We start from the raw sequence: 15,802 nt of genomic DNA, 5'->3' as shown, positions 1-15,802 counted from the left end.
GTACTTATGGGATGAGCCCCTCTTGGAACATTTAGGATATGGCAGTCCACAGATCAGCCCTCTCTTGTGAAGCTTACACATTATCCCAAAGGATACCGCAATGATGCGTCGATACATCATATCAAGTAAGAAAAGAGAAATAAGAAGTGGGTTCAATTTTTCTTGAGATCTCATTAAAAACCATATTCTCCCTGTGGTACTCACAGAGACATTGAACACATACAAGATGTGCTTCTGGCGAGAGGAAAACAAAGCCAATCTAATAGATTCAAGAGTAGCAGGCAGCTGATTAAAGTCTAATTATTTTACTGTCATGACTTTATATGTGCTTCTTAGTAAACATTCCAATACCTGGAGTACACTGCAATGGCCACAGCGAATACATATTATATCCAATGAGATTTTAATAATAAATTAGATAGAACTACTATGAATAATCCCAATAACAGAGACAGGGTATGCCCAGATCCCGCTGTTCCTGCCCAGTGGTAGCTCCTACCTCCTTGTTGGTCCTGTCCGCTTGCACCAGGGTTCCATTCAGACAAGGTTCCACGTAGTGAAGCTCCTCATTATACTGCAAAGGGTAGAAACAACCAAGAAAAAAAAAACAATGAATGAAGAGCCCAAAGGGTCCTAGTTAACAGTCAAAGGGTACATGGTCACACAGGAAGTCGTCAGCATCGCCACAGGCTCCCGTCACTCAGACAAACAAGTGCTAAAGACAAACTTGTTTGAGAGGAATCTAAAGAGTCCACGCTAGAGCCCAGCATGGCTCCTACTGTTAACTGCTCATCCTTCAACAGTGACTGGGCAGACAGCAGTTGTACAGGCATGATGGAGCAGATAGATCGCGTGGTACAGGTTCAGCTCCAGCCTCAGCCTCACAGAACTAAGAGATACCTGTGTTGGTCACACACAGAGGTGACATAACAGAGGACAGGAGTGGTTTTGATATTCTCAGTAATTCTGGAAAGGGGTGTCTGTGTGTAGGGGGGTGTTGGTGATATTCCTGTTATATAGTGATACCATCTATATGACTTTTTCCAATACGTGTCTTCCCCAACACTTTAGGTCACCAGCAATCCAGAATGTGACCCTTAATTTTTGTCCTCTGCACATGACCCTCCAAGGGCTTTGATGGGTTCTGGACATTTGGATTGGCTGACCACTCAAGTGTCTTCATCAGCCCACAGCCAAGGCATTCTCTGTCAGCCATTCTTCTCTGCTCATCCCTCTCAGGCCTCTTCCTTTCTTTTGACCTCCGTCACTGACAACCATACCAAGAGCTCCTCTGCCTGGCTGCTGCTTTCCCTGGCTGACCCAGGCTCATCCTCTGGGTTGGTTCAGTCCCATACCCACTGGGAAGGAGCCTCAGGTGCAGGAGAAGAACTCAGTCAACGCTCTTTCCTGTAGACTCTATATAATGTCTAGTTTCCTTCAGCAGGAGCCCCCAGCTCACTAGGAAACCCCATCCTTAGCTGTGCCCCCGATCACCTGATATTGTGATTGACCAAGACCAACTGTGCGGCACACATATTGTTGCCCTGAACCAAACCCACAGTATGTGCCCCAATCCATTTCATCAGTAAAAGCCCTATGGCATTTCCAATTTAACAGCCAAATAAAACCAGAGCTGCCGAGGGAAGAAGAGACTAGAAGCATCTCTCACAGGCGCTCTAGAAGAAAATCTGGCTGAGGATGTGACTTTTAAGACTGTGATCAGCGAGCACCATGGGAAGACCAAGCAAATGAGAGTGAAAAACCGGCTAGCATGGGACACTCCCTCTGGATCCTTGCAGGACTGTACCTGCAGCTGCTAGAACAGAGGATGTAGCAGTGCAGCACACAGAGAAGCTGCCTAAGGGGTGGGGCAGGGTGGGGCTGCACCAGGCAGTTAACTGTTCGAGAGCCCTCCCTTCGTTCAAATCCAGGGTAAGCTTCATTTGTAGTTTGACTCAGCCTCAAGGACTTCCGTGCTCATCCTCCTAGACAGGGAGCCTGGGGAAACCAAGCTGCCAAAGACATCAGTGACCTCAGTGACTAAGTAGCGAGCAGTGTCCAGGCTCACGTCCAGACGTCTGACCTCACAGCCACTTTGTTTGAGAATTTCAACATCCTCTGCACCCCAAGGCCCCTTCACTTCCCACCAGGCTCACCTTTGCCCCCTTAGGCCTTTGCTTCTGGTCTTGCAAATGCATCTGGAAATTTTCATTTGTCCTCTGAAGTACTGAGAAGATGTGGGTCTGCCTTATCTTCACTCCCTACCACCAAGTGTGGGGATATAACTGAGGACCTATTTTTCTTTGCCAGACAGCTCTTCTTGGGATAGTGGATGTTTTTGTTAATGAGGGTAGTGAGAGAGACTGGTTCTACTAGATTTCTGGGGGTTTGTGGTAATGTTCTATTTCTGGAAATGGTCAGCTATACTGACCAAATGTTTTCATTTTGAAATGATTCTTAGAGCTGTATGTAGATTGTGCATAGTTTTGTTATGTTAAATAGAAAATTTTTTTAAAAAAATAGATGTTTGCTATGCTGAAGTTAATTGCTGAGGAACAGGGTGTGACATTTCATTCCCAGATGGGAAGTCACCTCTGGATTCAGGAAGGATCTACACAGGTCAACATAAGGGCGTCTCCACAATTCTTCTGCACTTTGGAGGAAAGTGGCTGCTGGAGAGGGAGCCATTCCCTTCTCCCTTACCTCCCTTGCGCCACAATATCCTTGCCATGTAAGTGGTCTTAGCTAACCACAGGTAGTCAGCGATGCTCTACTAGATGATGCTCTACTAGATGCTCTACTAGATGCACACGCCATGTTAGCTGGCTTAGGAATTTGTGGAGATTCTCTGGTACCATCCATCTTTCCATGGGAGTACTGGCAAAACAGATGTGTGCTGCCATGGCTGGATTTACATGGATTCAGGGAATCTGTACTCAGGTCCTGGGGCCTGCAGGACAAGCATGTTACCCATTGAGACATCTCCCCACACTTGTTCTTGCTCTTATGCCTGGATTTTCCAGGTAATTTTAAAAAGTTTCACCAACACTCTTCCTAACACACACTCTCAAAGTTGTAGAGTCCAAAATTATCACCACTAGGACAGCTGGCACCAAGTCCTGTGCTGCTATGTACACCACGGGGCTAAGCCTCTCTGACCCCTCATCCTCATACCCACCCAGTGTATGGTAACCACTAAAGTAGACCTGTGGACATGTAGGGAGGTGACATATCTCGGTGAATGCTCTTTGCTAAAACAGCACCTAGCACAGGCTGGGGGAGGGGCTCAGGAGGGGCTTGAAAGCAAAGAAGACAGGAAACTTTATCCTCATCATGGAGGTACATGCGCAGTAATGAGAACCAGGCTCACTCTCCCTGCACACCCAGAGTAGAGGAATCCGCTCTGCTGAACTCCAGCCAGCTTGTTAGTGGCAGCATCCAAGCTTGCAGTTTCTTAATTTCCCCTGACAATATCAGGATTGAGCTGACCCAGCAATCTGGTCTGTATCACTGTGGGGAGCGGAGGTGGCCATGTGTAGAGAGACATCTTACAAGTCTAACAGCGGAATCAAGAAAGCCCACTGGCCACACAAGCTCCTCAAACTCCCAAGGGACCGACTACAAAGGGTGCCCTGCACATGGATGCACTTCTTAAGCTCCAGTGGCTCCCCATTTGGACACCTTTCAGCTGGTGCATGTTTACAGATGCTCCCTGGATGTCTTTGCTGTTTTTATTCTGTATGTGTGTACGTGTAAGGAATGTACAAGGATTTGTTCTTATGGAGGTGTACATGTGTGTATGTGGGCACATGTGTGTGCATGCATGTTGAGGCCAGAAGTCAAAATTAGGTATCTTTCTCTATCACTATTCACCTTATTTATTGAGACAGAGTCTCTTACTGAACTTGGAGATCATTGATTGGCTAGACTGGCTGGCCAATGAACTCAAGGGATCTGCCTGTCTCTCTCCCTCCCTCTAGTAGCACCAACATTACAGACACTTGGAATCTATGTGCCTAGGTTTAACATCTTGGAGACCTAAAATCAGAACTTTATACTTGAACAACAAGCACTCTACTGACTGAGCTGTTTTCCCAACTCCAGTATTCCCTGGATTTCTGCTTTTTGAATCAATAGCACTATATGGTCACATAAGTTTATATTGAAGATGTGGTCATCTTCCTTTTGGGGTTCACATAAATAGTCCCTGATTTTGCAACATACAAGCTGGGTCACTTGGCCAAGGCTTTGCAGCTCCATGAGCCACAGGGTTTGGAGAAATCTGGAGTCACTGTCCCTGCCAGAGACGCACTGTGATGACGAATGAGCATGCTCAAGGTCTAGGCATGAAGGAAGAAGAGGCAGGCCACCAAATATGCATACTCAGTGAGGAAGAGAAGAAGGAGGGAGGTATGGGAATGCAACATGTAGACAGTGCCCAGCTTGTCTTTGGGTTCTACATGATGCTCAGGAACCTGATGATTATAAGGTTCTAGATGATGCTCAGGTACCTGATGATGATGAGATTCTAGATGATGCTCAGGTACCTGATGATGATGAGATTCTAGATGATGCTCAGGTACCTGATGATGATGAGATTCTAGATGATGCTCAGGTACCTGATGATGATAAGGTTCTAGATGATGCTAAGGTACCTGATGATGATGAGGCTCTAGATGATGCTCAGGTACCTGATGATGATAAGGTTCTAAATGACGCTAACGTACCTGGGCTTCATATCAGAAACCCAACTTGATGAAAGAGAATAATACATCTTTCAGATTTGATGGAACAGACTACCAGTTGCTTAGACACTGTGGTGAGAGAAGACCCAGTAAGAGGGGAGAGACTTCCAAGCAGTCACCCCATATCGCCCTGGAAACTGAGACTCATGTACACAGCTGACTGGACTTTTATGATATGGCCTGACTCTCTCAATGCAGTCCAATTCTTTACCCAGTTTTTTCCATGTCCTCCTTCATCCCAATCAGTTCCAGACACAATCAATTTTCTTCTGAAGTGTGTGTGTGTGTGTGTGTGTGTGTGAGAGAGAGAGAGAAAGAGAGAGAGAGAGATAGAGAGAGAGAGAGAGAGAGACTCACAACCTGAAAAGGACGCTTGCCTTCTCAGTAAATATCCTTCCCCCTACCATCTCTGAACCAACCCCGTGACTTAGGCCTACTGTCTATCTCCTTCAATGCTGGCCTAGACATCACCTTCTAAGACGCTGTCTCCAAATCTCCCATGGTTTGCATGTTTTAACCCTGTCCTTGGCAGGCTCTCTCCCACAAGGTGCTGGCCTCATTGTACCATGAGTGGCTGTTCCTGGGCTTCCCCATCAGACAGTCACACACAGAATCTCAGGGTTCATGAGGCAGATGGCTGTCTTCTACAGCAGCCTAGCACCTAACACCGAGCACACAGCCATGTTTATTAGACCTACTGACCACAATAATAAAAGGGCAAAAAAAGCAAGAGTGCAGAGAAACTCACTAATGACACAAGAAAAAAACTGAAGTTTAAACCTAAAAAATAGAATCTCTATCCATTTCCAAACAACAGATTGATAAGCTAGCCATAAAGGAATAAGTAGGTATGTCCTAGAGACTCTGGAATTCTACCAAGAGCCCATAATATTAAAAGTCCATAAGCTGGCTTGCTCACAGAAGCAATGGAGGAAGCCCCATTGCTCCATTTTAGGAAGCTGATACAAATGAGACTCAATTAAATAAGTTAATAGTCTTGCGGCTGTATCTCTAATTAAATGACTTTTAGGATGACAATGGAGGAAGTATGGAAGGAAGCAGAGGAAACCACAATATTTTCACCAAGGCAAGGTCTCTTCCAGCTTACCAAAATATCTTGTGAAACTAGAAAAACAACTGGCTAAAATTAGCAGTCCAGCACTAACCAGCAAAAAAAGTGAACACCAACCCATGCCTCATGATAGTGAGGTTTGCTTTGTAAAGGGGAGCACAGCACAAGAGTGTGGGAGAATTAGTTCTCAGAAAAACAACAACAACAACAACAGTGAATTACAGAGCACCAGAACTGTCTAGGATGAACTCGCAAATGAGTCTCCTCCATACCATTTGCACAGTCCTGAACTGCAGGAGGCCTTTAAATTGATTTCACAATGCTGGCCCAGTTAATGTGGTGTTCACTTAATGCCTGACCTAGGCTTCTGTAAAATCCATTTCTCAACTTCCAGTAGCAGATGGAATTAACACCCTCATTTTTATGATAATGCTGTTCATTTAATGCATGGCTTGGAGGAAGACTTCCAAGTCAATGAAGAAATATATGCTCCTTTTTGTGTCATAATTTAACCTCAAATTCTAACTCCAAGTGCACAAACCCCTCTATTTCCCTTGTTCTTTCTAAATTCCAGCAGCTAATTCATTAGCTCTAGGTAGATTTTTCAATATCCTGCCCATCAAAGATAAAAGTGTTCATTCATATTTATTCTCTGGAAAAAACCAGATTATGAGTTTTTCAATATAATACATAAGATATACTTGACAATGAATTTAATGAAATGTAATCATTCAAATGGCCATGAAATATCTTTCCTACTATTTGAATGTCCCCTGCCTTCCTGCATTATGACACTGAAATCAAAGACAAGGATAAATTAGATTTGTCTAAACAAAACCCTACAGTGCATGAAGACCTCCAGGACTGAAAGTAAGGAATGTGCTCTTGACTTTCTATCTCTAAGATGCTTCCTTAAGCATCTACATGGTGAGGAGAAGAAGGCTGGCCACACAGCAAAGGTTGCCACAGGAATGTCCTCTTAGGCAGCAGAATTCTGCAAGAACCAAGTAACCACATTCATGTATGCACCCATCACCACTAGTTCAAGCCAGAAGCTATTCTAAAAAGACTTGGGGAAAAGCCACACCATACTCTGGAGACACTATGCAAGGTGGGAGTGGGAGGAAATGCTGCAGCAAAATAAGAGTCCCTAAAGCAAAACTAGTGTATGATGCACTGAGTACCAGAAGATACAACTCAAGGGAATGCAAGTGACAGCTGACCCCCTCTGAATCTGCAGCTCTGGCCTCCAGCCATCCAGAAGATGCGAACTTGCACACTACTTGGTGGATACTATGGTGGGACTGATGTGATACTCGCTGGTGTAGCAATTTCATGTATATATTCTAAGTCAAATGCACGCCCCACCTCACAAGCATGTACACAGTATCTTCAGTGCGGTCCAGGTCATGGAGAGCTAGCTCATCTGCTAGAGCACGCTCAGATAGATGAGAGGGCCTCACAGTACAATAGTCACATACATCTATAGGCAGCAAGAGGCTTGGGCAAACTTCTAATGTCAACTATATGTGACAAATACACTTAATTAAAATCAGACATAGAGATGAATTAGTAGGTATTCTGTGGAATATGATTCTATTTGTGAAAAAATTAAATAGGTTTAGGTCAGTTGGACAGCTCAGTGGGTAAAGGCACTTGCTGCTAAACTTACAGACTGAGTTCAGTCCCCAGGACCCAGAGGCTAAGAGGAAAGAATAGATTCCTGAAGGCTTCCCTCTGACATCCAAAGATACACACATACTAAAATGTAATATAATTTTGAAGTATGTGGACAGATATATAGACAAAATTGAAATAACTGTATCAGATGTAAGAATGAACAATCTGAATTGTTCAAAGAAATTTACAGGTTTTGTTCATTCAAGGGCAATCACCATAGAAAGTTAGAATTGATTCATTGCCTTCCTATGTGAATTCACTACTATATCCCATCCATTCACTTACACACACAAGGAGATCACGGTCATAAGGGGTCAAGTAAAGATATCCAGAGATCTTCATCACAATAACTGCACATAGTCTTAATTCATGCTAGAAACTAAGGGATAGATGCAAAGTGATGGCTAATATTAACTGCCAATGGGATTTCTTCTATCAGGAGATGATTCAGGGTAAAGAAAAAATATTTTCCCTCAACTATTCCATAATAGCTGGCTGTCTCCTTTTAATTAACTTAATCACCCTCTCCTCATTATTGCGTTGACGCTGGATATCTTAATGAACTTACACAGATTATTCCACGTGATTGGCCGTGTTAACTGAACAATAAATTCTGACAGATAAAGGACGTAGGATGTAATTAGTTAGCGCCTCTTCTTCTGTGGATTTCTGATACTTCTGCGAGACATAATTAAAGATTAATAAAAGAGATAGTCTCGAATTTGCTGCGACTTATCTGTAAATGCTCCAGGATACGTGAGCCTCCGACCACATTTGCATAGTCACGTGGAGGCTGGCAACTAGGGGAAATCCTGATTAGAAAGCCAATGGACTCTTGATCTGAAACCTCCTTGCAAAGCATGAGGCCCTGAATTCAAGGTCTGCACGGTGAGATGGCCGAAGAGACAAGTCGTATTCTCTCCACTTCTGCACAAGAGAGCTAGAGCAGGCAAGTCAGCAAGGCTTCACTGTGCGCCTCCTTCCGACTGCCTGTTTGAGACAGTGATGTACGCTGCTCTGTGCCTCTGCCTTCACACCATGTGCACAGGGCTAAGGTGAAAGGTCAATGCAGTGAGTTACTGGGGTTCTCTGGGTGTGGGCTTCACACAGTGGGTACTCTAGAGACTAGTGGTTCTCATCCTTCCTAATGCTGCGACCCTTTGATACAGTTCCTCATGCTGTGGTGACCCCAAACCATAGAATGATTTTCGCTGCTACTTCATAACTGTAATTTTGCGACTGGTATGAATCCTAGTGCAGATACCTGGGTTTTCCTATGGTTTGGCCACCCCTGTGACAGGATCATTGGATTCCCAAAGGAGTCGAGACCCACAGGCTGAGAAGCCCTGATGTAGACTGTATTATTCAGCTTTTAAACTCCTGCTGTTTGTCAGGCATTGACCAAGGGACTGGGCATACACGGTAATCAACTTCTGCACCCAGTAAGGTACTAGTTTCCTTCTTTTCCAGTTGCTCTTCCGAGCTTTAAAATTTTACTACACTTATTAGGCAGATGCATGTGTGTGTACATGGGTATGCACACACACATGCGAGTATGCACACACACATGCTTGTGACATGGAAAAGAACAGGTGGTGTTGTATTGTTAGAGTCCTGGGGATTGACTTGTGGCTGGGAAGCTAACACTTTTTCTTCCTGAACCGCCTTGCTGGCACAGCTCAATGGCTTTTTAAAGCCTCAGCTTTACTGTCAGTTCCTTTGCTTTGTGGTTAAGCCTTTGCATCTGGAGATCTCATCAGAAAATGTCGGAAGAGGACCCAGGCAATACCCTTGCTACTTAAGCACTTGCACCTTGACCTAGAGAACAGAAGTTGGTGATCTGTTTCTTCCGACAGCTGCCCTAACACAGGACTTGATGACATCACCCTCTGTCCAAAGGTATGGAAAGGCACGCACCACAGAGCCGCATCCAAACGCCAATGCCCAAACTCCACGTTTCTTGCCACACTACCTCCACTGTCACCTGCGACACAGAACATAGGATGTCCCAAACGGATGAACATGGCAAAGCACACCTGTGCACCACATCCACATGCCTAGCTGATCATGACAGAGGGGCGAAGCTCCTTGTGACTGAAATCTTTGAAAAGAGAGGGAGGTCTTTGAAAGGGAAGGGGCATAAGGTGCATGGTGACAATCATATCAAAGAACAGTGAAGAACAAAAATAACTACAACGGAATACATCTCTCTTCACGTCTGTGTCACTGTCCAGCCATGGCTGACTCTCTGGCCTGCCATGTCTTGGGACCCCAGACATTTCACTGATGCTTTTCTCGGCTCTTCCCTTGGAGAATATGCCCAAGCTGGCCAATCTCCTGGAGTGTTGGGGAGGAAAGATGTTGTATCTACGAAGGGCACACTACTCCCCGTCTTTCAGTATCTCATCAGTTACCATCATGGACATGGGATTGACCTGGCTTCAAGTTCAATATCACATGAAAAATTCTGGCAGCCCATGGGACATCTTTTCTACATCTCTTCCCCAAGATCCCCAAAAAAGGCTGGAGATGCTGTTTGCTAACCTCAAAGAAGCAATGAATTCCATAGCATTCTCAGTCTCCCTAGAAGACCCTCTACTGTCCCTGATTCAGTGAATTGCATGTGGCCATAATCAACCTTCATCTTCTGGTCCCCAGAACCTGCACATCCAACAGCAACAGTGTGAATGACCCAAAGCGCAAAGAAAGCACAGAACAGGCACACTCACTGTGATGATGTTGAAGAAGTCATCGTCGCCCAGAGTGTCCAGAATCGAGGAGACTGTTTGCTTGGCGATGGTCAGGCGGAGTCCCTTCATGCTGCCACTGACATCCACTAAAATGACAACATCTTTTGGAGAAGTTGCTGCCTGGATATACCTAAGTGGACAGAAAATTAAGTAAACATGAATTGTGGCCTCTCGATATTTTCTCTCAAAATTGACTAAGAGGTTTAAGCTCTGCCTACCATTTCCTGTTCCTGCAGTCAAAGGCAATGACGCCATTCTCATCTGGTTCCCATTTAATCCCTAGAAGAAAAATGGGGGTGTTGAGAAACCCTGAGACTTCAAATGGTTATCTGCAGTACTTTAAGGCTGCTCTGCTTTGCTGACCCAATAGATGGGGTGGAAAATCAGAGCCCAGGAGCTCCTCATCGGTCATTCACCCAGCTCTGCAAAGCGCCCTCAGGCGCGAGCCCTACAGCAAACAGGGCCTTAGCCCTTCCTGCCTCGGACAGTGAATGGAGACAGCCTCCACAACATGCTGTCCATGGAGAAGGGATGTGACTCTCGTTCCTTTCACAGCTTTGGATAAAGACAGCCAAGACCATTTCTCACAGCCCAGCAAGGTGCTGAAGCTGCTGGCATCATTCAAAGGTCTCTAGGCAGTGTCTGGCCCCATCCCCAGACCCCAGTGAGGTCATGTCTATCGCCTGGGCTAAGGAGAAACCATGGGATCTGATGGTCCCACCTCACAGTGTTTCCTCCCAGCTCCTGTCTTAAAACTCAGACATTTGGCATGCCTTTCCCTGCTCAAATGAAATGACCCTAATTATTCTGCAAAATAAAGTTTGACTCTAGGCCTGGAAGCCAAAGCAGTTTTTCCCATAGTCATTCCCATTCTCATAGATGGAGAACCAAGGGTGGCATTCTCCTTGTACATCTGATTAGTTTAAGAATGGTATTTTGTTTCAGGGCCAATAAGACTGCTCAGCAGGCAAAAGTATTTCCTGCAAAGCTTGACAATGTGTGTTTAATCCCCAAGCCCACATGATAGCAGAAAAGAAGCACCTGGTTCAAGCTGCCCTCTTGACTTACACACACGGTGACATGTACATACATGTGTTCATGCATACACAGCCCACATTCACACACACATAATAAACAAATAAATGTATTACTTCTCATTCATTTAAAAATACAGGAATGACTGCTTTAAAACAAGTTAGGGCCTCGCCATTCTTGGCCAGCAGTCCTGCTCCTGGCTAGAGGACTTCAAACAGATTTTGAAGAAGAAAAAAAAAGACAGAAAAGTTATTTTCATGGCTGAAAGTCCTGATTTGAAGCACAGCACTGACTGCTTCTTTGTCTTTCTCAACTCACGACGGCCAGCATTCTTGATCCTGCCATGGCAAGAACTGACTGGGAGAAGAGAATGCACACAAACCACCACACAGATATCCAGATAGCCTGGAGATGGCACTGTGTGTCCCACAGTGATACTATGATCTGCCCTCCTGGTACCAGCACTGGGACCTACTCTAAAGGGCACAATAAGGGGCCATAATGCGGTTCATTCCGAATGTATCTGGCACACTGTTTTGTGGAAAGTCAGGCATAGTTAGAATGGCACAATCCCATGTGTGTGTGTGTGTGTGTGTGTGTGTGTGTGTGTGTGCTGACCCAGTGCATGCTCCCTGCATTCATCACATGTGTCATTACTGCCCGTGCATATTTATAGACACCATGTCTCATCCACCAGAACTGTATGGCTCTGTCAGGCTTCTTCTACTGACATCCTTACTGTGCTGTGCTCTCCCAAAACTTCTAGAAGGGACAGGGGTGGCTATGAAATGGGAGCACTGCAGGTGGGCTGCAACTTCCGCATCCCCACAGGCGCCCTTGGCAGCCCTGTTTCCCTAAAAGCCCCTATCAGATCAGCCTGCTGGGAAACTAGCAAAGAATACAATACCAGCACCGAAGTAGACACAGAATAGGATGACCCTGTGCAGGTCAACTTGACCCAAACTAGAATCCCCCAAGGAGTCTCTCTGGAGGCACAGACACTCAGAAAGAAATCACAAGTGCCAGGACAGGCAGATGCCCGGTGGTGGCTAACAGGTAAAAGAGGCACAAGAGGCACTAAGCTTGAGATGCTTCATGACTTCACCAGGGCCGCTGTAACCAAGTACTACCTGAGAGAGGCTTAGCAGTCCTGTGTTCCAGACATGCACAGTTCGATGTGCTTTTATCCAAACTACTGGAGCGCATGCCCACTACACCCCCACGATCCTCACTGAAAAAAAATCCTGCAAGATGGAAGACACTGATCCTCGGTTTAAGTGGATCATGTGCAAGAGAAACAAGGATCTGACCGAGTGTTGGATGGAACGTACCAGTTTTCTAGAACAGCACACGCGACTTCAGGTTTTAGGGGCTTAAACATGAGTTCCTTGCTGGAGCTTGGCTTCATTGGGTCTATGCCATTTGTTACCCAAACTTCTGATCAAGGTGTTTTTCACAAGAGAGAGCTTCTCAAGGTCAAACTGGGGAATTTGACCTCTGCTACCTAATCTACCTTCTGCTTTGCAAGTCCTCACTCACGGCTTATGATAAGCCTAGGGCTTTGGATACACTTGTGAGGATGAAGAAGAGTTTATCTACCTAAGGTCAGGTATATTGGTACCAACTGGCGCTTTTACAATACAGTGAAAGCGGACAGAAGTATCCTAATATGAAAAAAATCCATGGTAAAATTCCCACTTCATGCTTCTCTTTACTGTGTGAGCAGGAGGCAAGAGATGAGCTCTGTCTGGAACCAATTCCAGAGTCAAGTGGCCACACGACATCATTCAGGGCAACCAAATCTCTTCAGAAGACTGTATCCATGTATTAACAAAGGCAGAAAAGATACAGATATCCTATGGAGTTAAAATTGTGCCAAAACTACCACAGGAGAAGTGCTAGCATTTTGACTAAACTGGCTTCATCTATTAATAAATCTCCCAATCACATGAGCCCTTTATGGTGACTCCCCTTGCTTTCCAACATCTTTACAACTCTACTTTAAAGATTTCTTGTTGGTGAAGACACCCCATGATTGTGGCTCCTATTTACCTCTTCCACCCACATCCCAATGCCACAAGGTCAGATGGCCAGCTATCCAGGTGACTGCTAGGCGGGCTGGCTTGCTCCACAATTTCCAGCCTTAACAGTGTGCATCAAAGTTGCTCTGCTATGCACATCAACGCGGACTGCAATTTAGTGACATTAAAAACTTTAATGGTCCACTGTTTATTATAACATTATCTGTAATAGGATACTTATTGCTTAAATGACTGTGAGCTCCACAAGGAAGCATGTGCACCCTGCGGAACAGGACTCTTGGGAGCCATTGAATAATCTGCTAAGGCAGATGCCCCGTCAGGCACGTCTCAGGCCACAGATGCTGTGTGCAGAGCAAACACTCCTAAAGGTGGAAGCTTATGGTGTTGGTGCGGTAACGTCGAAAGTCATCGGGTGCCTAGCCTTACTTAATGAAAGCCTCGGCTTAATTGCTCCAAGAATGTGCAGTGTGTTTGTGTGTGCGCATGAGTGTGCATGTTCCCCCTCCTTTTAGGTTGAGCTAGTTAATTTCTACAGCTGTGATGCTGGAACAATTGCAGCCTCAAGTCCTGTTTTCACAACTTGTAAGCAAAATTAAAACTTCCCGTTTTAATTAAAATTTAAGCCAAGCTAGAATTAAAACCCTACTGCGAGGCAGAGGCCCAGGAAGGCTCCAGATGGAACACCTGTTCCATGGGAATGACAAACAAATGCCAGAAACATGCTGACCTGGGGGAGTTGTTGAGGGGGTGCTCTCTAGAGGGGTGTCACCATCTGCCATGCTTCGACTCTTTCAACCTCTGACTCCAGAGGTAAGCCACCTCTGGAGTCAGAGAACCTAAGTTCACGTTCTATATTTCTTACACCTTTTAGTCAAAATTTACTTTTGCCCCCATGACTTGATCTATTTCCTCTGACAACAATGATCACACAACAATGAACACGAGTGGAATAATGAGAAACCAAGCTCTTGTCTGAGAAGACCAAATGTGGTATGGGTCATGCCCCAGTGCTTTGTTTGCTCTACGAATTAATTTATGGATAAAGATGCTAAAGCCACACAGTTTCTGTTATCAATGCGGGGTGTGTGTGTGCACACACACGCGTGTGAGCACACACATACGCACGTGTACATACACACAGGTATCTCCTTTTTGCTCCTATTTTGTATGCTAACAACAGGATCTAATTCTTCACTTTCTTCCAAGGGAACGGAGAAAACTATTACTTGGGAAACTAAAGGGACTCACAACATCATTCACTGAAACCAGGGTAGTCAACTTAGGCACACTTACCTGGGTATTGCCTGAAAAATCCCTTTGCACTTCCAAAATACTGCCAGATGAGAGATGGGTCCCGGTCAAAGTTATCTACAAACACTTTGTTTAGGGATTCAGACCAATAAACACCATTGACAATCGCAGGATCTGAAAACAAACAGAGCAGAGCAACATTAGGAAGCAGAGGGAGCCAGATCACAGGTAGCATGCTTCCGGGCTCACTCACATCAGTGAGTCTGAGATGCTGAGAGGCAGAGATTCCAGACACTCAGGATGGTGTTCCTGTCTGTTCTCTGTGCCGCCCAGGAGCCTCCATTGGTGTATCTTACTCAAACGGCGTGGCCTTGTATTGGTAATACTTGATTTGACAGAGAACACAGCTCTCTTAGCATCTGCTTCCTGATTTCTGGAATCCAGCATTCGAAAGGAAGATGTGCTGTCTCTTACTAATCACCTCAGCCAACAGGGCCCTGCTCCAGCTGGGGTTACATCATAAGCTCTCCCCTTGCACTAAGCAGAGTGTGAACCCAGTACGGGAAGATCTTGTCATTCATCCTCTGCCCTGTGGATACTCAGCGACTGGATGGAAATCTGCACTGACCAATGCGTGGAGAGATGGGTTGCTGGGTGGATGGGTGGACAAATGAGAGATAAAACAAAGGTTGTTCTACAGAAACCACACGATCTGGACACTGTGGCACTCAGGGAATTTAGGAAGCAGGAGCAGGAAGGTCAAGGTTCAAGGCCATCCTGGGTGATCCAAACAGCCTCAGCTCCATAGTGAGACTCTCTAAAAAAGACAATTACTTTTCTGTCCTCGCGTTCCATTAACAAACCTCTTTCCTCCCATTGAAAGTCCAAATTAATTCTTTGTGTTTTCTTTATATATTTAAAAGATGAGAGCAGAGGAAAAAAAAAGAGAAAAAAAGGAATTTTTACCTACGGGCTAAAGAAGGCGGATCACGGAGGTGCTTTGTGACTGTCTACTTTCTCTCCGTTTCTCTTTTTTCCTGAAGACAATGTTTCAGAATAAGACAACACTCAACCACAATCAGTTCTAAAAGGAACCACTAGTTAGCCCGGATATGAGGAGGTAAAGTAGCAATGCGATGACCATATAGACTGGGAGAAGTAGAGGAGAGCCCACTTCCTGCTCCCTTCCCATGGGACAGCATGGGGTCACTTTCTTCTGTCCCCTCC

At 45.2% G+C, this 15,802-nt stretch overlaps 1 protein-coding gene across 2 annotated transcripts in view; it reads right to left on the bottom strand.

The window, feature by feature from the left end:
• Positions 1-15,802, bottom strand: part of Cacna2d3 (calcium voltage-gated channel auxiliary subunit alpha2delta 3) — a 798,817-nt gene that overhangs the window by 419,087 nt on the left and 363,928 nt on the right. For both annotated transcript variants that reach the window (XM_050158222.1, XM_050158221.1), the window contains exons 6-9: positions 14,618-14,749; positions 10,466-10,526; positions 10,227-10,377; positions 500-574 (exon numbers count right to left, since the gene is read on the bottom strand). In XM_050158222.1, the coding sequence (XP_050014179.1) occupies positions 500-574; positions 10,227-10,377; positions 10,466-10,526; positions 14,618-14,749 (419 nt within the window). The remainder of the gene's footprint in view (positions 1-499; positions 575-10,226; positions 10,378-10,465; positions 10,527-14,617; positions 14,750-15,802) is intronic.

This window comes from Alexandromys fortis, unplaced genomic scaffold (genome assembly GCF_014885135.2).
Source record: "Alexandromys fortis isolate MF-2015 unplaced genomic scaffold, M_Fortis_MF-2015_v1.1 scaffold_106, whole genome shotgun sequence".
Lineage (NCBI taxonomy): Eukaryota > Metazoa > Chordata > Mammalia > Rodentia > Cricetidae > Alexandromys > Alexandromys fortis.
Note: the sequence above shows the minus strand (reverse complement) of the source record. Positions and strands in the feature narration are given on the sequence as shown.